Genomic DNA, 19351 nt, shown 5'->3' with positions numbered 1-19351 from the left:
GAAATGCATACTTCTCTATTAAAGTCGTATTATATACGTCTGATATTAGGAGGCGTTTTCTTGAGGCCTACCTCTGTACCGGTGTTATTTGTAGGAAAACGTTACGACATACCACTTTTGTTAAGGCGATTGCGCAGACTGTACGTGGTTTATTAGCTTTCTTTATCAGCGTCAGCTAGCGCGGGTTTTGACTGTCTGGTTTCGAGTAGCAAGGTGCCGCTCAAATTCTTCAGGCATATGCTTCCTAAATGCTTTAAGTACGGGGGGGAGTTTAACGGTTGTTGTAACATATTGTGGTGACGTTTAATTGACGTACGATGTTCATTTTTTAGCAAAGATATTTTTTAGATCAACGTTGTTTGATGTGATTATTAGAAAGGTTTAATATAATTAGATCCAACTTATTATATATTTTCAGATAAAGGTTGAGGTATTTGAAATTACGAAAAATCAGATATCAGATTATCCGCATTTACGCTCAGACATTATCAGATCAATTAATTTTGGGGTCAATATGCAAATCAGTTTAAACCCGAAACTAAACCTAATTCAGTGTAAAACGACCGAGAGAAGGTAATCGAATTTTCAAATGCCTCACCGTTATCGATTTTATACATCCACTGGATTAAATTCCTTTGGAAATTTAAATTAATGTATGTTTGGATTTGCTTATAAAATATACTATATTTAACTAGCGTAGAAGTCATGTTACTGTTGAGCTTACTGAATCTGGTGAGATGAATTCAGATGGGGTACTTGGGATAATGAATCAGATACAATTTGTTATCAGATTGCTAGGTGGGGGTTAAATAAAAGATAATAATGATTTGACGAGCTGATTACCTTCAGATATTTAAAAACTACAACCCGAATAACCTAAACAGCTAGTTGGCCGTTAAAAACACTAAATTAACGAAAACTTCGTTTGGTAGTATTTAAATTGATTTCACAATTAGTTAATTATCGTGTCTGTCTTTTAAATCATAAATTAACAACATACTTTGATTTAAAAAACCGTGAATGCTTCCAAAAATGAAATCATCAATCTCTTTCGAATGGCGCGTAAGGGAGGGGTTATCGCAAATCAATTTTTATTTTCCCAATCTCCTCCATCCCATTTTAATGATCGTGTTTACCAAACTTGAAATATTCATAAAACTTTTTTCTTATTTTACCGCCCTGGAATTGTTTAAGAAATTCGTTTTACCTCCGTCGGGTCTCCATAAGGTACGAACGAAAAAAACTGAAAAGCATCGCGATGCGATAATCATCTAACGTCGCTACTGAAGGCGGCCAAGAACAGAGCTCGCCTTTTTGGAAACTGCCCGCTGATGGCTGACGTCTCCGACACTAGACGGTGGGAAAATCGGGGCTCGGCGCGGGCTCTCTATAGTGACGAGCCACGGTGGTGGAGGGCGGCGGATAAACCGTCTCACTCCCGTTGGCTTACCTACGGGGAAATGCTTTCCGTATATACTGACGGGCAGCGTTGGCAAAGGCAGGGTGGGCCGCCGCCGCGTTCCCCATCATATTCCGAAGAGGAGAGCGCGGCGGGGGGTGACGCCGGTCGAAATTCCTCCCCCCATTCTTTTCTTCTTTTTGGCGTCGCCATGGCAACGCGCCGAGGATGGAGAGCGGGTCGAGAGTGGACGCGGAGAGAGAAGCGCGATGGAGAGTCGCGGCTAAGGATAAGAGGAGCGCTTTGTATCGCTACACGGTTTTCTTCCGAAAGGAACATCGCGCGGAGTGGCTTGGACGCTGACGCTTAAATTAGTTCGCCATTTGCGCCTTCGCAATTTTTCGCTTCTAAAACGTTATCGTGCTTATTCGAAGTGTTTTTGGAGAAATTGGAGTTTCCGTTTGTGCGCGAGAAAAGAGGTTTAGTGGTTTTTATTTCGTTTCCTCCCGATATCGTTTGGATCTCGACTTTTGACAACTTTACCGTTACTTTCGTTCGGGATTCTGTCCACATTTGCCGTATTTCGAATATACGATGTTTTGACAACGTTGTGTGAAGGTGTTTTGATAAAAACGTTTTGGGATATTTTAGCGCGGGATTGTTTGTGGTTTATTATGCATAAGCCAAGTAAGTGTTTTTCGACCATTTCCGGTTATGGTTTCGTGGCGTTTTTTACCAGCGTTTAAATGTGCCTAACGTAAATGGATAGATTTTTTCAGGTATTTAATTATGACTCTGATTATATTTCGGTATTAAATTTATTCATGGTTATTTAAAACACGTACAAAGAAATTTTTCAGTAATTTCATTCGTAGACTTGTTACGAGAGTCGAATTTAAGTACGGCACTGATTTAAAAGTCCATTATAATAAGCTTTGCATATTCCACTTTAAATATTTAAAAGAATTTCCTAAAGGATCTACTCTATAGAAATATTAAAATAACCTAATGCTTAAATATTCATAAGCTATACCGGTTACATAAATATTTAATATTTAAAACGAAATTGTAAGGGGCGCCGCTGGAATTTTTTAACCGATATATATTTTTAGCACTTAAATAAATGGCGCGGCTTCGGAATGCATACTTTTCGCTAAATTGAAAAGCTTAGAAACGAGAATGAAATACTTGGGATTTCGTCCGCGGGTTGTATTTATTCAGAGCAAACTCCGATATTAGTATTCAAAACTCGAATTGACTTCCAACGCCATCTATTGTTCGTTTTGCACTCGGGTCCCCTAATTTGCATTCGTCAAAGAGATAGTCTTTCCATCATATCCACGCACTCAGAAGAATTAATTTCAAATGTATAAATATATATATATAGACGACTGGATTTTTGAATTTAACCCTGGCGCTTACGCCTTGACTTAGCTTGAAATATCCTTGTAGAGAATTTGCTATAATTGGTGTTGAGAAACGTGGAAATAGTAAACACAAATTAATGTTTATGTCGGGAAATAACTTCGATTTAAAATTGGATAAAATACAAAACGTTTAATAACAAAATGGAGCGTACATCTGTCTATCTCAACAGTCAAACCACTACTAACAAAAAATACAACATATTATTGAGTCTTCTGCGCGACTATAAAAACAAAAAGGTTCTCGCGCCTAGAGTTGGGGGGTTAGAGTTCAAATTTCCAAAACAGGGGATAGCTATAAAAAAATAAAAGGTCCGAGGTTGGCGTAGCGATTCCGTTAGGAGGCCCGCAAAACAAAATACAAGTTTAAAAGAAAAATATAGCTTAAATGTTTATTTTTTGGTTTTTTATTTCCAACAATTGGCTTTCGATAATTTTGGGAAAAGGTTCTTTTAAAAGTAATTGGATTGAGTTTTTTGATAGTCGCCGGAATGGAATAATTCACATTGAAACGAGTCCTTGTTAGTCTTAGAAATTCTGGGATTTTAAATGGTAATTTATTTGGTTTGGGAATTAGCATCCTTTTTTTGTTTTGTGTTACCTAATGTGTTCTCTATTTTATTATGGTATGTACAGCGTGCTTGTGAAATGCATTAAAATCATAACGCGATTTGTCAGCTTTTGGGGAATAATATATTATTACCATATTCCAACCATTTATATTATTTCAACCATCATTTTCTTGGTTTGTTTTATCTAATTTATTTTCTATTTTTGTGTGGTAGGTACAACGTGCTTGTGAATTGTAGTAAAATGATAACGCAATTTCGACACTTTTAACAAATAACCATATTCCAATCATTTCATTTGGGAATTGCCATCCATTTCTTTGTGTTACTTAACTAGTATGTACAACGTGTTTATGAAATGAATTATAATGATAACGAAATTTAGAAACGTTTGACAAACAATCTACTATTGTAATCTTCTTCCTATCATTTAATTTCGCAATAACCGTTAGTTTATTTGTTTTGTGTTCAATTCCTATTTTACTATGGTATGTGAAGTGTATTAAAATGATCACTCGATTTGTGTATGTACTATTACCATCTTCTTGCTATCATTTCATTTGGAAATTGCCATCAGTTTTATGTTTGGTGTTATCAAATTTATTTTTTTATTTAACTAGGGTTTAGTACCTGTAAAATGTATTAAAATGATAATGGTGATCTGGGAGGTTTGGGAAATAATCTACTATTACCATTTTCTTGCTATAATTTAATTTTGAAATTACCATCAGTTTTATGTTTGGTGTTATCAAATTTATTTTCTATTTAACTAGGATTTAGTTCTTGTAAAATGTATTAAAATGATAATGGTGATCTGGGAAATAATCTACTATTACCATCTTCTGCCAATCATTTAACTTGGAAATTATCATAAGTTTTAATTGTTTTGTGTTACCTAACTTGTACAAAGTCAATCTGGGAACGTTCTTCCAATAACCTTAAGTGTGTTCAAACTTTAATTGCAACGGCGCTGTAATTAGCATTTAACATATGTTTAACAAAAGGATTCCTTCTTTTTGTTTTTGCAAACTTCGTTTAATGTATTTCGCGAAGATAGGCAGTTAGGCTAAGCGAATATACAGGGTGGAAGCCCCAGCCGTGGTCCAGCCTCGGTACTTCTCCTAGTACACCAGAGTGCTGCGGATGGAACACTTTTACAGGCGCTGGTAGGCCAAAAATAGACCAATTGGAGAATTGGATGCCTCAGCCGTGGTCCAGCCTCGGTACTTTTCCTAGTCTAAAAATAGACTAATGGAAGAATTAGAAGCGCATCTTCCAAATGCTTTTTCGGGTGGTTGGATAAAGATGCGCTTCTAATTATGCCATTGGTCTATTTTTGGCCTACCAGCGCCTGTAGTAGTGTTCGACCCGCAGCACTCTGGTGTACTAGGAGAAGTACCGAGGCTGGACCACGGCTGAGGCGTCCACCCTGTATACAGACGAACGAATTTTATATTAACGATCGTCAATTAGGCAAGCGGGTTCGAGAATAGCTTGTATAAATAAAGAATGCAATATTATCGCTCTAGACGTGGCTAGTTTCTCTAAAACTTATACTTGGCCTTTCTTAGGGCAGATCTTGGCTGTCGCTACCCCTGCAGGATAAATCTATCTAATTATACGCGCCTGTTCCTTAACTGGCAATAGCAACCTTTAATCAAATGCTAACGACCTTATCTCCAGATTCACTTCACTTAGACTCGTAGCTTTCTTTGAAATAACTCCATCGTGGTAAGGGTCAGCCCTTACCGCGAAGGATTTAATTTATAATTAATGTACGTATATTTCAAAACTAACCGAGTGTTTAGGAGTTGAATTGGGGTTTGAGCCTTTTGTTTCAGATCTCGGATAGCGGTCCTAAGTACTCCACAGGGCACTTAAAAAGTGTTTCAATTTACTTGGAATATATGCTCTTAAAATAAGTATTGTAAGAAAACTTCGGTTTAACTTTACTTTTAAGGAAAGTTTTATTAATAAAAAACTTGGAATATTCTAAAGAAGTTATATCTTAGGGTTGTTATAGACATATAATCTAATAAATTTAGAGAATTCCTCGAGGACGAGTAATTTTTTTTAAAGTATTTGCTTGAGTAAAAAGGTTCTTTAGATTTTTTTCCATTAAAACGTTTTGAAAGGGAAATAATAATTTCAAAAATATCCATTAGATAAAATCTTGAGTATACTTTATATCAGATGTTTATGATATTCATCTTTTGATACTGCTTTTGTTTATCATACAAGTACCTTTGCTGATTTTTCAAAATACGTCTCCAAAGAAAAATAAGTGCTTTTGCGATACGTCATATAGTTATTTTCAAATACGATTTTTTTAAATAAGTAAAGTACTGCATTTTTACGTTCTCTTTTCGTTCGGCGGGAATAACAGGCAGAGAAAAAAACTACGTTTACACTCCTACAAGTTTCTCCTACGAGTTTTCGAGTTCGGGCTTAACCTGTCCACTATACAATGTAATTTATCAGCCATTATGTGATTGAACAGAAACTTCCTGTAGCCTGCGATATGCACGTTTCATTTTTACATTTGAATGTTGTTTAACATATTAGTTGTATCCCAATTTATAATAGCAGTCGTATACAGCGTGTTTCAACAGGTTATACAAATTTTTTAAGGAGTTGTAGGGGTGAGTTGAGAAGTATGCCTGTTTTTCCCCTTTTTCCTACGATGAGTTAAAAGAGCGCCAGAGAGCTTCAAAGTGTGGCCTACTAGCCCCTGGAAGTAGGCTGCAGCAAGCGCGAAACCAAGCAGCAGGGACTTAAATACTGTTTAAGTTTACCTTTTTACGCTGGCTACCTCGATTTGTTTAAAAAGTCAATTTTTTACCTATCAGACGAACCCAAACCTTAATGTTCGTGTTTAACTGCTGCTTGGTTTTGCGCTTGTTGCAGCCTACTTCCAGGGGCTAGAAGACCACACTTTGAAGCTCTCTAGCGCTCTTTTAACCCATCGTAGGCAAATGGGGGAAAAACAGGCATACTTCTCAACTCACCCCCTACAACTGCTTCAAATTTTTGCATAACCTTTTGGAACACACTGTATATTTCCCCAAATTTCATTAGAAATGAAATTCCCGCACTTAAACTCTGTATATTTCTCCACTTCCCATAACCCGACTATTTGGACGGATGCCAAGGAACTTTCCAAACGACCCTAGGTTTAGCTAACACTTTCGTCAGTGTTCGCAATCGTCTCCCTTTGAAACGGAATGTCAGGTGACTTCTAACAGACGTTAATTTCCATAAATACGTCGTCCACATTATCGAAAAGCGTTCCATCGATTGATTAATTATAGTTCTATTTTATTTGGCAGTGAACTTCTAGAGGGGAGATTTTTGATAACTGTTCCTGGCGTGGCAGGAGGGCATTGTTCCCATACCCCCCTCCCTCTCTCTAATGGGCAGGGACAAAAGAAAAAGACATCATCTTTCATTATAATCAAACTTTTAAGGTTCCTTTTAAACTTAGCGAACAATCTTGCCCGAGGGGAATTGATGAGTGGAGTTTGCCGTTCTCCCTTCTTGTTGTCATAGTTCGTTAGAAAACATTTTTATTCGCAAATCTTAGGGTTTGTTTGTTAAGCCTTTGGCACTCCGAATCCGTCTTATTCCAGAAAAGGATATAACGCCTGCCTCTTGATATTTGTTGTGCCGCGACGAAGTTTATCGAAAAGGGCGAGTTTTCCTTTTGAAAGGTCATTCTAAGGCTGTTCATTGTACAGGGTGGAAGCCTCAGCCGTGGTCCAGCCTCGGTACTTCTCCTAGTACACCAGAGTGCTGCGGGTCGAACACTTCTACAGGCGCTGGTATTCCACAAACAGACCAATGGCATAATTAGAAGCGCATCTTTATCCAACCACCCGAAAAAGCATTTGGAGGATGCGTTTCTAATTCTCCCATTGGTCTATTTTTGGCCTACCAGCGCCTGTAGAAGTGTTCCACCCACAGCACTCTGGTGTACTAGGAGAAGTACCGAGGCTGGACCACGGCTGAGGCTTCCACCCTGTATATAATTCCTTTGAATTTAAGTCGCCATAAGCAGCGTGCTTTAGTTTAAATATAAAACCTTTAAAGCTTATTCTTACTAATTAATATTTCAGCAAAAATGGCTTCGAAACCGAATGAACAAAGTAATTAAGTGTCAGAGACATACACGATTTTGTTGGGCAAACGATCTGTTTTTGTGATCGAGGCTTATTTATAAATATTTAAATCTAATAATTTTCGTAAACAGCATTTTGCTTACGCAAAATTAAATAATAATATTAATATTGATTATTTTTCTTAATGTAAATTGACCTATTTTGTAGTAGCAGTGTATTTAACATTTCGTGGAGCGTGTACACGAAAATGCAATGTGTTTTGCCCACCGACAAAGTTTAAACAAAAAAATACAGAAAAGGAATAGCAACTAGGCCAATTTATCGAATTGGGCTCATTTAGGCTCATTAACTTCCGGTTATGTTATGACTTAAGCCTTGTAATGTATTAAGCCTCTTAATGATTTAAGCCTCTTACTGAATTAAGCCTAGTAATGTTATCTGACTACTAGGTTTAGTATATATATATAATCTTCAGTAAATCAAATCAAAATAGACAGGAATTAAAATTTCGACGGGAATTTAAAAAGGTGAAATGTAAGTTTAATTTCTGGTTTAATCTATCTGGTTTGCATTTGGTTCCAACACAACTGTTACTTGAGAATCAGTAGGAAGTACTGCATGACACCTAGGAGCAACAAACACAAGAAGAACGCAGCTAGCCTTTAAACACGCTAACGCAGTGTTGTGTACCAATTTCATTGGACGAGCTTTAACGCTGAACGTTTTTACGGACGGGCGCTAAAGCGTCTAACCAATGAAAACTGTACCCAATAAAATTGACGAATTTTGACGGGTTGCGTTCTCCTTGCGTGGGGTGCTGTGTTTGTTGCTCCTACACTCTTAAAAAAAGGGTTTTTTAATGGTATAATAAGGGTGTAATATCTGTAAAAAAACTCTTTAATGTTAATTTAAACGCCATAAAGGGATTTTTTGTCCCAAATTAAAAACTTGAAAAGGTGTATTACCCCGTAAATAGTGTGATTTAACACCTGGTAGGGTGTAGCTTCCTTAAAAGGTAGTAGTTTAGTACCCTAAAAAAGTATTTTAACACTTTAAAGGGAGTATTGTAGCACCCTTAAGGCAGTAGTTTAGAACCTTAAAGTGAGTAGTTTAAAACTTTAAAGGGAGTATTATAGAACCCTTAAGGGAGTAGTGTAACACCCTGAAGGGAGTCTTTTGGTGCCCTTAAAGGAGTAGTCTTGTACCCTAAAGGGAGTAGATAATAACCCTGAAGGGAATAGGTTTATACCACAAACTGTATAACAAATGAGGACATAAGCATCCCAAACAGTGTAAATAAACACCCTAGCAGGAAAACTGCTTTTTAAGGTGTAGAATTACATCCTTTATAAACCTGTTAAGGTGTTAAATATGGGACAAGAAAAAACCCTTAAAGGTTTGAAAATAAACCCCTTTTTTAAGAGTGTAGATGACACAAACTTATGTCTATCGCGGTAGGTTTCTTATGGTAATTTTAATTAAAATTATTTTTGATCTACAATTTTAAAAAACGAGAAATATGTTTAAATTAAATTAAATTATTTGATCAAATTTCCATTACCATACGTTGTCTAAAAATAAAGTGATACCCGTCATATCTAGGTATTGGTAAAAGTAGATTAAAACGATCTTCGCCTTGTCCGGCGTTACTTATAATTCAATATGTCAAAAAAAATACATTCGAAGTATTAAAAAAAAGCAACCTTCTCACGTACCCTGATATAAGTATCGAATCGAGAGCTACTCGAGGAACCGGGCATTACCGAGGGTTTTTTTTGGTATCCATCCGGACCATCACGTTTCGAATCTGGAGATGTCCAGCGATACGCTCCGACGCAGGCTTCTGCCTCCAATCGAAGCTCGCCCCTTTTTTCCATTACATTTTCAACATTGATCGAAGTACGCTACTTCCTCACCTCCGTCACGATAGCGGGCGGAACCTAGATGCCCCCGGTGGTCGCAGCCTCTACCCTCTTCCCGCCTACCCCACGCTCGATATATCGAAGGTTTTCCCTGACCGTATCAGATTTATCTTCCTCCTTAGTTTTTTTTTCGTCCTATACCTCGAATCTTTACTTTTTATTTTTGTAGGGTGGCTATCTGTGGACGGTGGCTAGCTGGAGGGTGGCTATCTGCGGAGGGTGGCATTCGGGGTGTCCAGAACTGGTCTCAGTCCGGTTATTCGTACATAGCCGCATCCGTTATAAAGTTAAGGAACGACATTCTTAAAAAGATATCTGGCGTAATGTATGTGGGCCATTGATGGTCTGGCGCGTTCCGGCTGGGGAACACTATAGGTGGCGCTGCTGCGGTGGGGAACTGTTCGAGGGGTCGCTGCAAACGGAAGTTCCAGAATGGATGGCCCCTCCTTGACACTGGCCGTTCATCACATTCCATCCGCTGACCAACGGACGGTGTTATACTCTCAAAATAGAGACCACCCCGAATTCGCGACTAGCAACCTTCGATACTTGTAAATTATTGACGATTTTTCCAGGTGGTAACAATCAATATTAAGATACCGTAGATACGCCCCACTTATGGTTCTAAAATATTTTGGTGTACGTCGCAATATGATAATGTAAATTTAGCACCAGATTTCCTTGATGAAACTTGGTTTTTCGTTGGATTACTCTTTAGGCCAGAGGTACCTAAATTTCCTTGAGTCCGATCAAAATATAGCCATTTTGAAGGTCGAAATCATCATGTTGATAAAATTTTCATATATTTTCTAAATAAACATTATGAATGTCGAGATCACCATTTTATAAAGAGAGCCCATTAGATTACTCTTGCTCTAAGCGACACAACCTCATAAGTATATTGGAAGAATAATTTCGACGCTCCACCAAAATGGCGTCAACAAAGAAAGATTTCAAATTCGAATTTATTCAGGTTGTAAATTTACATATCATACAACTGCCTCGCAACTGGCAGTGAGCAATTTAAATTTTAAATAATTAACAGAAAAAATAAAAAATAAATAATTAACTAACAGAAAAAATAAAAAATAAATAATTAACTAACAGAAAAAATAAAAAATAAATAATTAACTAACAGAAAAAATAAAAAATAAATAATTAACTAACAGAAAAAATAAAAAATAAATAATTAACTAACAGAAAAAATAAAAAATAAATAATTAACTAACAGAAAAAATAAAAAATAAATAATTAACTAACAGAAAAAATAAAAAATAAATAATTAACTAACAGAAAAAATAAAAAATAAATAATTAACTAACAGAAAAAATAAAAAATAAATAATTAACTAACAGAAAAAAAATAATTAACTAACAGAAAAATAAAAAATAAATAATTAACTAACAGAAAAAATAAAAAATAAATAATTAACATAAAAAATAAAAAATAAATAATTAACTAACAGAAAAAATAAAAAATAAATAATTAACAGAAAAAATAAAAAAAAAATAATTAACTAACAGAAAAAATAAAAAATAAATAATTAACATAAAAATAAAAAAATAAAATAATTAACTAACAAAAAAATAAAAAATAAATAATTAACAGAAAAATAAAAAATAAAAATAATTTAATAAAAAAACCGACTATATATTACATATTTAGAACATAGTACTTGATATATTTTTGAAGGGGGTGAGATTTGTTATAGTTTGGATATGGTTTGGGAGCGAGTTGAATGAGTTTGATGCCATCGTAAAAATCGAGTTAAGTTTTTCTATTCGTGTTTACATGTGAGACGTTTAAGAAACTGTTTGAACTAGTGCTCGGAATTGTTTATTCATTATCCACAAAATTTCCGATTTATTTAACAAAAGTTGGTAAAAAGAATATAATTTTAACTTATTTAATTATTTTTTTTTACGCAACCAAGCATTTATTTTAATTAAAGTGGTATTTATTTAAATAATTGTTTGTTTTGTTTAAATAATAGGCTTTTCCACGTTCGATTTTTTAAATATTTTACAATTATTATTCAAATATTGGTTATTTAAATAAATATTATTTAAATACGCCGACCTCTAGTTTGAACTCCGGTTTGAGATAAAAGAAATAATATTTATTTTAATTTTGGCCGTGCCTAAAATATTCTTCAAGTGCCGTCTCAATGACTTCCTCTTTAAACGTATTGATTATAGATGCACGTCGCAAAATGAAAAATAAAGAACCACAACCCACTCCAAGCTGAAACCGCATTTAGTCTGGCCAGATGCGGTTATTATTTTATTTCGCCTCGATAGGCATCATCTGTATTTTTTTGACGTGTCGGGGGGAAAAACGTCGCGTTTATTCTTTTTTCTATTCCGGTATATTTCACACGGAGCTATTTATGACGGTTGGGTGGTTGTCGGACGCGCTAGGCTGAGCATTCTCTGCTCTTGACGCTAAACTGATTGAGGGAAAAACCGATATTGATTCAATATTAAGCGCTAAGGCTTCTTCCCTCTCGTTCGCTACTTTCTACAGTTTTTTTCGCGTACAGCGAATTCTCTGTTATTCTCTCCGTATAAATAGCTTTCCGGAAAATATCAAAGTTATTTATTTTTTATGCGCGAGGTTTCAACTTTATTGCCTAGCTAAACTGTTTTTACATCATCAAATTCTGTACGATATGCATATTTGGTGGTATACAAAATGTCTAAATATCACCTAAAAAAACGTATTTTTTGTATTAGAGTTTTAAGTCCGAAAAATTCCCGCTCGGAAATTTTTCCGGAAAATAGCCGAGGCCTTTTTTTCGGAAAATTTTTCTTATTTTTTCGGAAATGAGGGGTTTTCATTTTATGATTAACCTAATGTTATTCGCAAATTTAAATATCGCGGCATTTTTGCCTAATTTTTGCGAATCCAAAAGTAAAACTAAGCCTCTAGACTAGCCTAGAATTAAAACCCTTAAAAAGTAATAGATGTTTATTTTTTTATTTTTCCGAATTTGCGAAAATTTTACAGGAATTTTTTCGCATTTTATTTTTCTGGAAAATTAACAACTCTAATTTGTATAATTTGATTATATGATGTTATCCTTCTACGATATTAGACAGGTTAAGCAACCCTCTTGAAAACGTGTAGGTGGAACTTGTAGGAATGCAGATTGTCTAGCTACAAGTTTCCCCGTTTACGTTTTCAAGAGGGTTGCTTAACTTGCCTATTGGTTTAAACACTAAAAATTTTTTTAATATTTTGTTATCCGTTTAGGCCATCCAATGGTTTCAGAGGGACTCCATTTTTCTATTTAAAAATACAAATTGCTCAAAAACTCAATTTTTGCTTTTTGTGAGAGCCTCGTCTACGATATAGAAGGTTGGGGTTTCGTTTACTTTGATAAATAGATTTTAGACTAAGTCCAAGAAGCATTACATTTTCAATTTAATACCTTAATAATATTGAAATAAAAATTATTTAAAATCCAGTAAATGGTACACTTAAACCACTTTTTTCGATCGCCTGAAATATTGTACTTATATATTATCTATAACTCTTTCAATATTTCTAAACATGTTTTAATTTACTCTCATTGTGTGAAAAAAGATTTAGAATCGTATCGGTCTTTATTCGCCTTTTGTGGAATAGAATTTATCTCGACCTAACAAGTCAATGCAGCACGAAGCTGAGGGAGGTCATACCCCATCTAGTGTCAGACACCAGTACTATGCATTTGCTGAGTTTTACCGTTTTCTATAGTTGTGCGTGAAAATACTTAGAAATCTCAGAAATAACTACTTTTTGCCCTATTGAAATACAGGGTGTAAACCAAAAAGATCCAGTGCTCATAAAACCAAATCTAGTTGGACTACGAATTTGAAATTTTCGGGTATAGATAGCTGAGTTTAAAAACACCGTAACTTTAAAATTAAAGTTTTTGCGAAAGTCAAACTTTAAGATTTTAAGCATATTCCCAAATCAGGAATACCCAACAAATTTAAAACATTAACGTTTTAAATATTTAAAAGAGGTGATGAGCAATTAGTTAAGAAACCTAAAAATCAAATTATAATGGAGAAAAGTGAAGTAGTAATATTTTAACTTCACGAAATATTCATTTAAAAATACCGTAACTGAAAGTACTATAAACTAAATGGACCTATTTAGTTTAAGAGTTAGAAATTTGCACAAATATACTAGGTTGGGGAAATGGGGTAGGTACATTTTTTCGAATTTCAATCGTCCGAACGGTGGAACAAATGTTCAAATTTCATTCGTCCGAACCGCCGAAATAAAAAATGTTTCAATTGTTTGAATTGGACAGCTTGTTTGTTTCATTCGTCCGAATCGGTAGCATCACTTGTCCGAATTCTGTCGCTAAATTAGTATTTCTTATTGCTGTTTTTTTTGGTGCAAGAATAAAAAATAAAAAACTACATTGTAAATATCGTTGTTTGTTAGTAAGTGGGAATTGCGTTGAATGTTGTGGATATTTTAGGTTAGGTTAGGTTAGGTTTGGTTAGGTTCACGTTAATGTTACTATTTTCTTATATTAACAATATTTAAAAAAACAACCAATTCCTAATGTTCGAAAAAACGGACAAACGATTATTCGAACAAATGAAATTCGCCAGTAAAGTTAACATAAATTGAACGACTAAATCACCAACAAAAGTTGTGATAAATATTTCGGGCAAATAAAATACGTTTTCGGACATACGATCCGGTTTTCCGGCATTCGGTAAACTTATCATTCGCACATTTGTACCACCGTTCGGACGAATGAAATTCGAACAAATGTACCCAAATCGGAGAAATGGCAATGACATTTAAAAAGTGCACAAGAAATTCTATTTAAAAGATTTTAATAAGTTTTTGAAAATCTTTTAATAAAATTTCTTGTGCATTTTTTAACTATCGTTGTCATTTCTGCATCCTAGTACTTAATGGAGTTTTCAAAGAAAATAATATCCTAACTTCATGTAATAATAAAATTAATGTACTTTTTCACACAAATAGAATCGTAAATTTCCACTATGTTTTTAAACTAAACCTTTTTTTTAAAAGAAACTTACTATATTTTTGTCCTGGGACTACTATATGTTGAGACAACATTTAGCATTTCTCTGAAACTCAAATTGTTTCTACCAAGAACGTAGTTAAGTTACTGAGAACGGATGAGTCGATCCATTTACCGAAGCAATTTGACCAGACTAGAAATAGCCATTCAAATGAAAGCAGTACCACCATCTGTCGGTGACTTGTTTTAAAATAGTTTTATTGAAATATTTTACTCTGATTAATGAAATAAAAGCTGAATTTTTTATTTAATTTATTCATTTTTCAAGAACTAAATTAGGAGATAAATCTTACTTTTTCTCGGGAGATCAGAATAAAGTTCTTCGACCTGATACTAGATGGCGCTATCTAACCTGAATGCGTTCTTGTTTAACCTTATTAAATATTTTAATTTTTGATATTATTTTTACTTTATCTCATATCCGATTTTTGGCAATTATCTAATAACACTGCTGGTGGCGTGTGAAAAAGTCATTAATTAATGAAAATGGCCAAAAATAAACGTAGGTCTAAGTCAGGGACGGGTTTTTGACAGTTTAATCAGGTCACTAGGGTGGGCATTTTGCTTCGTGGCCCCAAACCACTATTCAAACCACGGTGTTCCAATTAAAAATTGTATTGGAATTTGGCGCCCGTAACCATCTAAAATTTATGTAATTTCCACAAAGGTGTTTGTCAAGTTTCTATGATGTTGAAATCCTTGGGGTGTAAATTACGGAATATGTAAGTCCGCAACATATTTAGTTTTTATTATAATGTATCATAAAATTTCTTAAACAGAAAACGAAAAAATCGGTGACAGCATGGACAGTAAATAGAGGACAGGTTTTCGATAGCCTTCCACAGTGCATTTTATTTCTCCCCGCGTATCAATCAGCTCGAGGGACTCCGAGGGAGTCTTGCAAGGTCGTTTGTACCACATGATCTTAAAATTTCAAAATGGCAATCTAATGCGGTTGATATTGTTACGTATTTTTTGCGCCTTATATTTTAGTAATTTTTAATTTTGGTTTTTTAATTCAATAAAAACTATCAATATTATTATCATATTTAATCTATAAAAACGTGAAAAATACCTATTGGCGTAAAAATGTACTTCGTGTTTATCTTTTTTCTTTTTTCGAACAGTATCGTCCACTCTTAGCGATACTTGTTTTTTCCAAAGAACCTTGGACGACTCCCTTAGTGTGATTGGTTTACGGGGGCTAAAAACCAGGTTTTTTACCGATCCTCTAAAATCTACTATCCATGGTGACAGTATAAAATTGCAAAACTGGAAAGTGTCGAGCACAATTAAGATAATTAACGTTTACTTTATGAAATTTCTTGAATTTAATTTTTTATCTTTTAGTTGAACCCAAACAAGTTTATTCGTTTTTTAATTTTCTTTTAAATTACAATTTTTCATTTATTTTATTTAAATTATAATTTTTATTTTTATTGATTTTTTGTCGAATTGATTGATAATTTGCATGGAATCTGACTTTAAAAACTAACATTTATTTTCCTATTTTAATTTTAAAATACGTTTTTAGTAAATATTAAAGCCATATTAAAAGGGATAGAAAAAAATTAAAGTTTTAAAGTATTTGACTTTTGTTACTAGGGTTTTTAAGGGTAAGATGTTCCTATATAATCCTATTGTTCCAATAGATTTTTACCTATAAATTCTTTTTTTTTCTGTGTTGAGTTCTTATAATTGCTACAATTTACAAAAATAATCGCTGGGAGCCCTGCAGTGGGTGGAATGAGTGATATTATAAAGTAAAGAATGCAAAATACGCGAAAAGGTAGAAAAGTCCATAATGAAAAGGGAATCAAAAAAGTTAAACCCTAAACCAATTTGGAGACATTACAAAACTTACGATTAAATAGATCTTTAAATAAAAGTTCTCTGGTTTCAACAGACAAGACTATCCATTGCAACTATTAGCAAATAGTTTAACAATTCATCCATATTTTAGTAATGATTGTATGTTATGCTGCTCGTCACAAGTTTGTAATAGACGTTTTTGTCATTGTGTCGTGTGTGATGCTCCGGAAATTTTTCATTAGGAACCCAAGCCCGTTTAGTTTTTGGTCTATTTCCTTTCCAAAAACTCCGTAGTTGACAGTTTTGCAGACACTTGACTTGTCTTAATTAGTGAGGCTAGTTCGGGGTTTCACTAATGAAACAAAATTCTTCTCCGAAGTCTGGCGTGTCACCACAGCGCTCTTTTCTGACTCGGTATAAGAAAAAACTCCGAAAACCTAGAATCAATATCTCTATTGTGTGAGACGAAATTGATGAAGACTAAACCCCTCTTTCTAGGATTTTTTTTTTATAATTGATAGTTGCATCCCCTCCCCTCGAAAGAAATATCCCCATATTGTTTCTAACATAGAAGTAGACAAACACTTTTTTCCTGGTTTTCGTTAGCAGCGATAATCACGTACTGCACTTTTCACTCGTAATGTCTATAACACCCGCTTGATTGCTACCATTAACTCTGTATTTTACTTTTTTTTCGGGGAACGCGACTTTATAGCGGCTGTGTGTTTGGCTGGCTGGCTGATTCGCCTTCACTCCCTTCCTCGCACCCAATTAGCGGATTGTATGGCTTTGTAACTTGACATTGGGAAGGACACACACGATTTATAATAATTAAACGATACGTTATATAATGTGTAGTTTTTAACTAAATTATTTACGAATTACAGAAAGCGACTGGGGAACTGAGGAGAGCCAATCAACTAGCAGCAGCAGTGGAGGGGGAGGAGCTATTCGTGGTAAGATAGGCATACGATTGGCCATTTCTTAGCTATGTTTTCCACGCTACTTTCACGCCAATTTTAACACACGCTTCCTTTTTTTGCTAAATAACTCTGCTTTTCTACGCTTTTGGGGTTTTGTTAATTTTTTACCTTCATTCAATCTTTTTCAATTTCCATGTCGTTTTTAATTTAATAGCTTACAACGCCCTCTCTATCGAAAAATAAATAAATTTGAACGAAAAAAAATTTATTCGGTAGAATCCTTAACTAGCTTTTCCCTTTGAATTGGAAATCAATAAATAATATGTTGTGCCGTTTTTAAGAATTATTAGAAGTAAATAATAGAACTTTTAGAGAGAAGTATCCATATTTTATTGAAACACGTCCCAGTTTTAATAATAATAATAATAATAATCAGCTAGGCTAATACCCAAGGCACCACCTTAGTCCCAAGTCATCGAGCGACTTTTAATGCCTTTAAACAGGTGGCCGGGTTACAAAAGACGAAATAATTTAGGGAAAATTCGTTTTTGGACATTTTAAGCCACCCAGGCCCACAAGAAAGTGGGAAGCCGGTACAAATTCCCGGGGCCCATGAAGCCTAGGGGGCCCGTGAAGCCTAGAGGCCCGTGAAGACTAGGGACCCATGTTGGACCAAAATCAGTCGTTTCTCTCCTAAAACGTATAGCTATCTCCGGTAGGCACTAAACTTATATTTGGCTGGGGCCCGGGCCCTCTAAAGTATAATAAAAGTATAATAATCAGCTAGGCTAATACCAAAGGCACTACCTTAAGCCTAAGTCTCTCTGAAGCCAATTTCTTGAAGGGAACTTGTAGGAGATTACATTGTACACAATAAATCTTCGTCCACACTAGCACAAGTTTCCCAACACTCCTTCAAATGATTGCCTGTCTGTTATATTGATATTCTATAACTACCAGTAAAGGCAAACATACAGGGTGTTTGAAAAGTTTATGCCATAATTTTAAGGAGTTGTAGGGGGTGAGTTGAGAAGTATGCCTGTTTTTTTCCCCATGTTCCTACGATGAGGGACTTTAAATACTGTTTAAGTTACGCTTAGAGCTCGGCGTTTGGATAAGAAATAATCACTTTATTTATTTTTATCCACAAACGAAAATTATCCGAAAAAAACCCGATTATTTTACATGTTAAATTGCTAAATAGCCGTGGATAATATCCATGGATAAACAGTTAATCGAAATTTTTATGGTTAATCAAATCTTTTGCGGTTAATTTATCTATTTCGCCGAGCTCTAGTTACGCTGGTTACCTCGATTTGTTTACAAAGTTCTTTTGTACCTATCACACGAACCCAAACCTTAATGTTCGCGTTTCTATGCTGCTTGGTTTTGCGCTTGTTGCAGCCTACTTCCAGGGGCTAGTAGGCCACACTTTGTAGCTCTCTGGCGCTCTTTTAACTCATCGTAGGAAAATAGGGGAAAAACAGGCATATTTCTCAACTTACCCCCTACAACTCCTTAACCTTTTTGCAAACCTTTTGAAACACCTTGTATAAATCCGGAAAAAAATGTAATTTATACATTATCCATGATCGGGCGTCACGTGGTGCAAATATTAGCACCCTGTAAAAAAACGCCTCGAGCCTGAGCCGTACATACGCCTCTCGTATTATATACATTATATACTTTTGGACTTATCAATTTTAAACGAACTTTGGCATAACCAAGTCAAAAGATGGCATTATAGGTAACTTGTTGAGTGGTCAATTTTTTAAATATTCATTCAGGTACCAAACCCATGGGCAGCAAATTTCGGTAAAGTTTCTATAAATAAGGCTTGAGATGGAACGTCCTTTAGGTCATTGGCCGTTCAGAAAGATCACCCCCCCTACTTCTGACCCCCTCCTGGTAGTTAACAATTTAAGGAATCAGCGCCTCTCCTCGGGAAGAAAGTGGTCGATAGTATCGATCCCATTCTCCGGGCAAAACGACCTAGCGCCATCTACTATTAAATATTCAAACTAGGCTGTTCCATGGAAGCAACGACTCTTTTATGTTAATATTAATTTTACGGAGGATAGGATTTTATCGCGCATTTATATTTAAATAACTTTTCACCTTT

General features: G+C 35.0%; 1 protein-coding gene across 30 annotated transcripts in view; it reads left to right on the top strand.

Moving 5' to 3' along the window:
* LOC149924881 (coiled-coil domain-containing protein CG32809) overlaps positions 1-19351 on the top strand; it is a 566408-nt gene that overhangs the window by 261605 nt on the left and 285452 nt on the right. For 28 of the 30 annotated variants that reach the window (XM_090161281.1, XM_090161276.1, XM_090161272.1 and 25 more), the window contains one exon: positions 17194-17262. The exons of 1 other annotated variant lie outside the window; for it this stretch is intronic. In XM_090161281.1, coding sequence (XP_090017407.1) covers positions 17194-17262 — 69 coding nt within the window. Of the gene's footprint in view, positions 1-2058; positions 2087-17193; positions 17263-19351 lie in introns of those variants that run through there. One more of the 30 variants, XM_090161292.1, reaches the window with a different exon arrangement.

Source organism: Leiobunum rupestre, chromosome 10, assembly GCF_980474605.1.
Source record: "Leiobunum rupestre chromosome 10, qqLeiRupe1.1.hap1, whole genome shotgun sequence".
Classification (NCBI taxonomy): Eukaryota; Metazoa; Arthropoda; class Arachnida; order Opiliones; family Sclerosomatidae; genus Leiobunum; species Leiobunum rupestre.
Note: the sequence above shows the minus strand (reverse complement) of the source record. Positions and strands in the feature narration are given on the sequence as shown.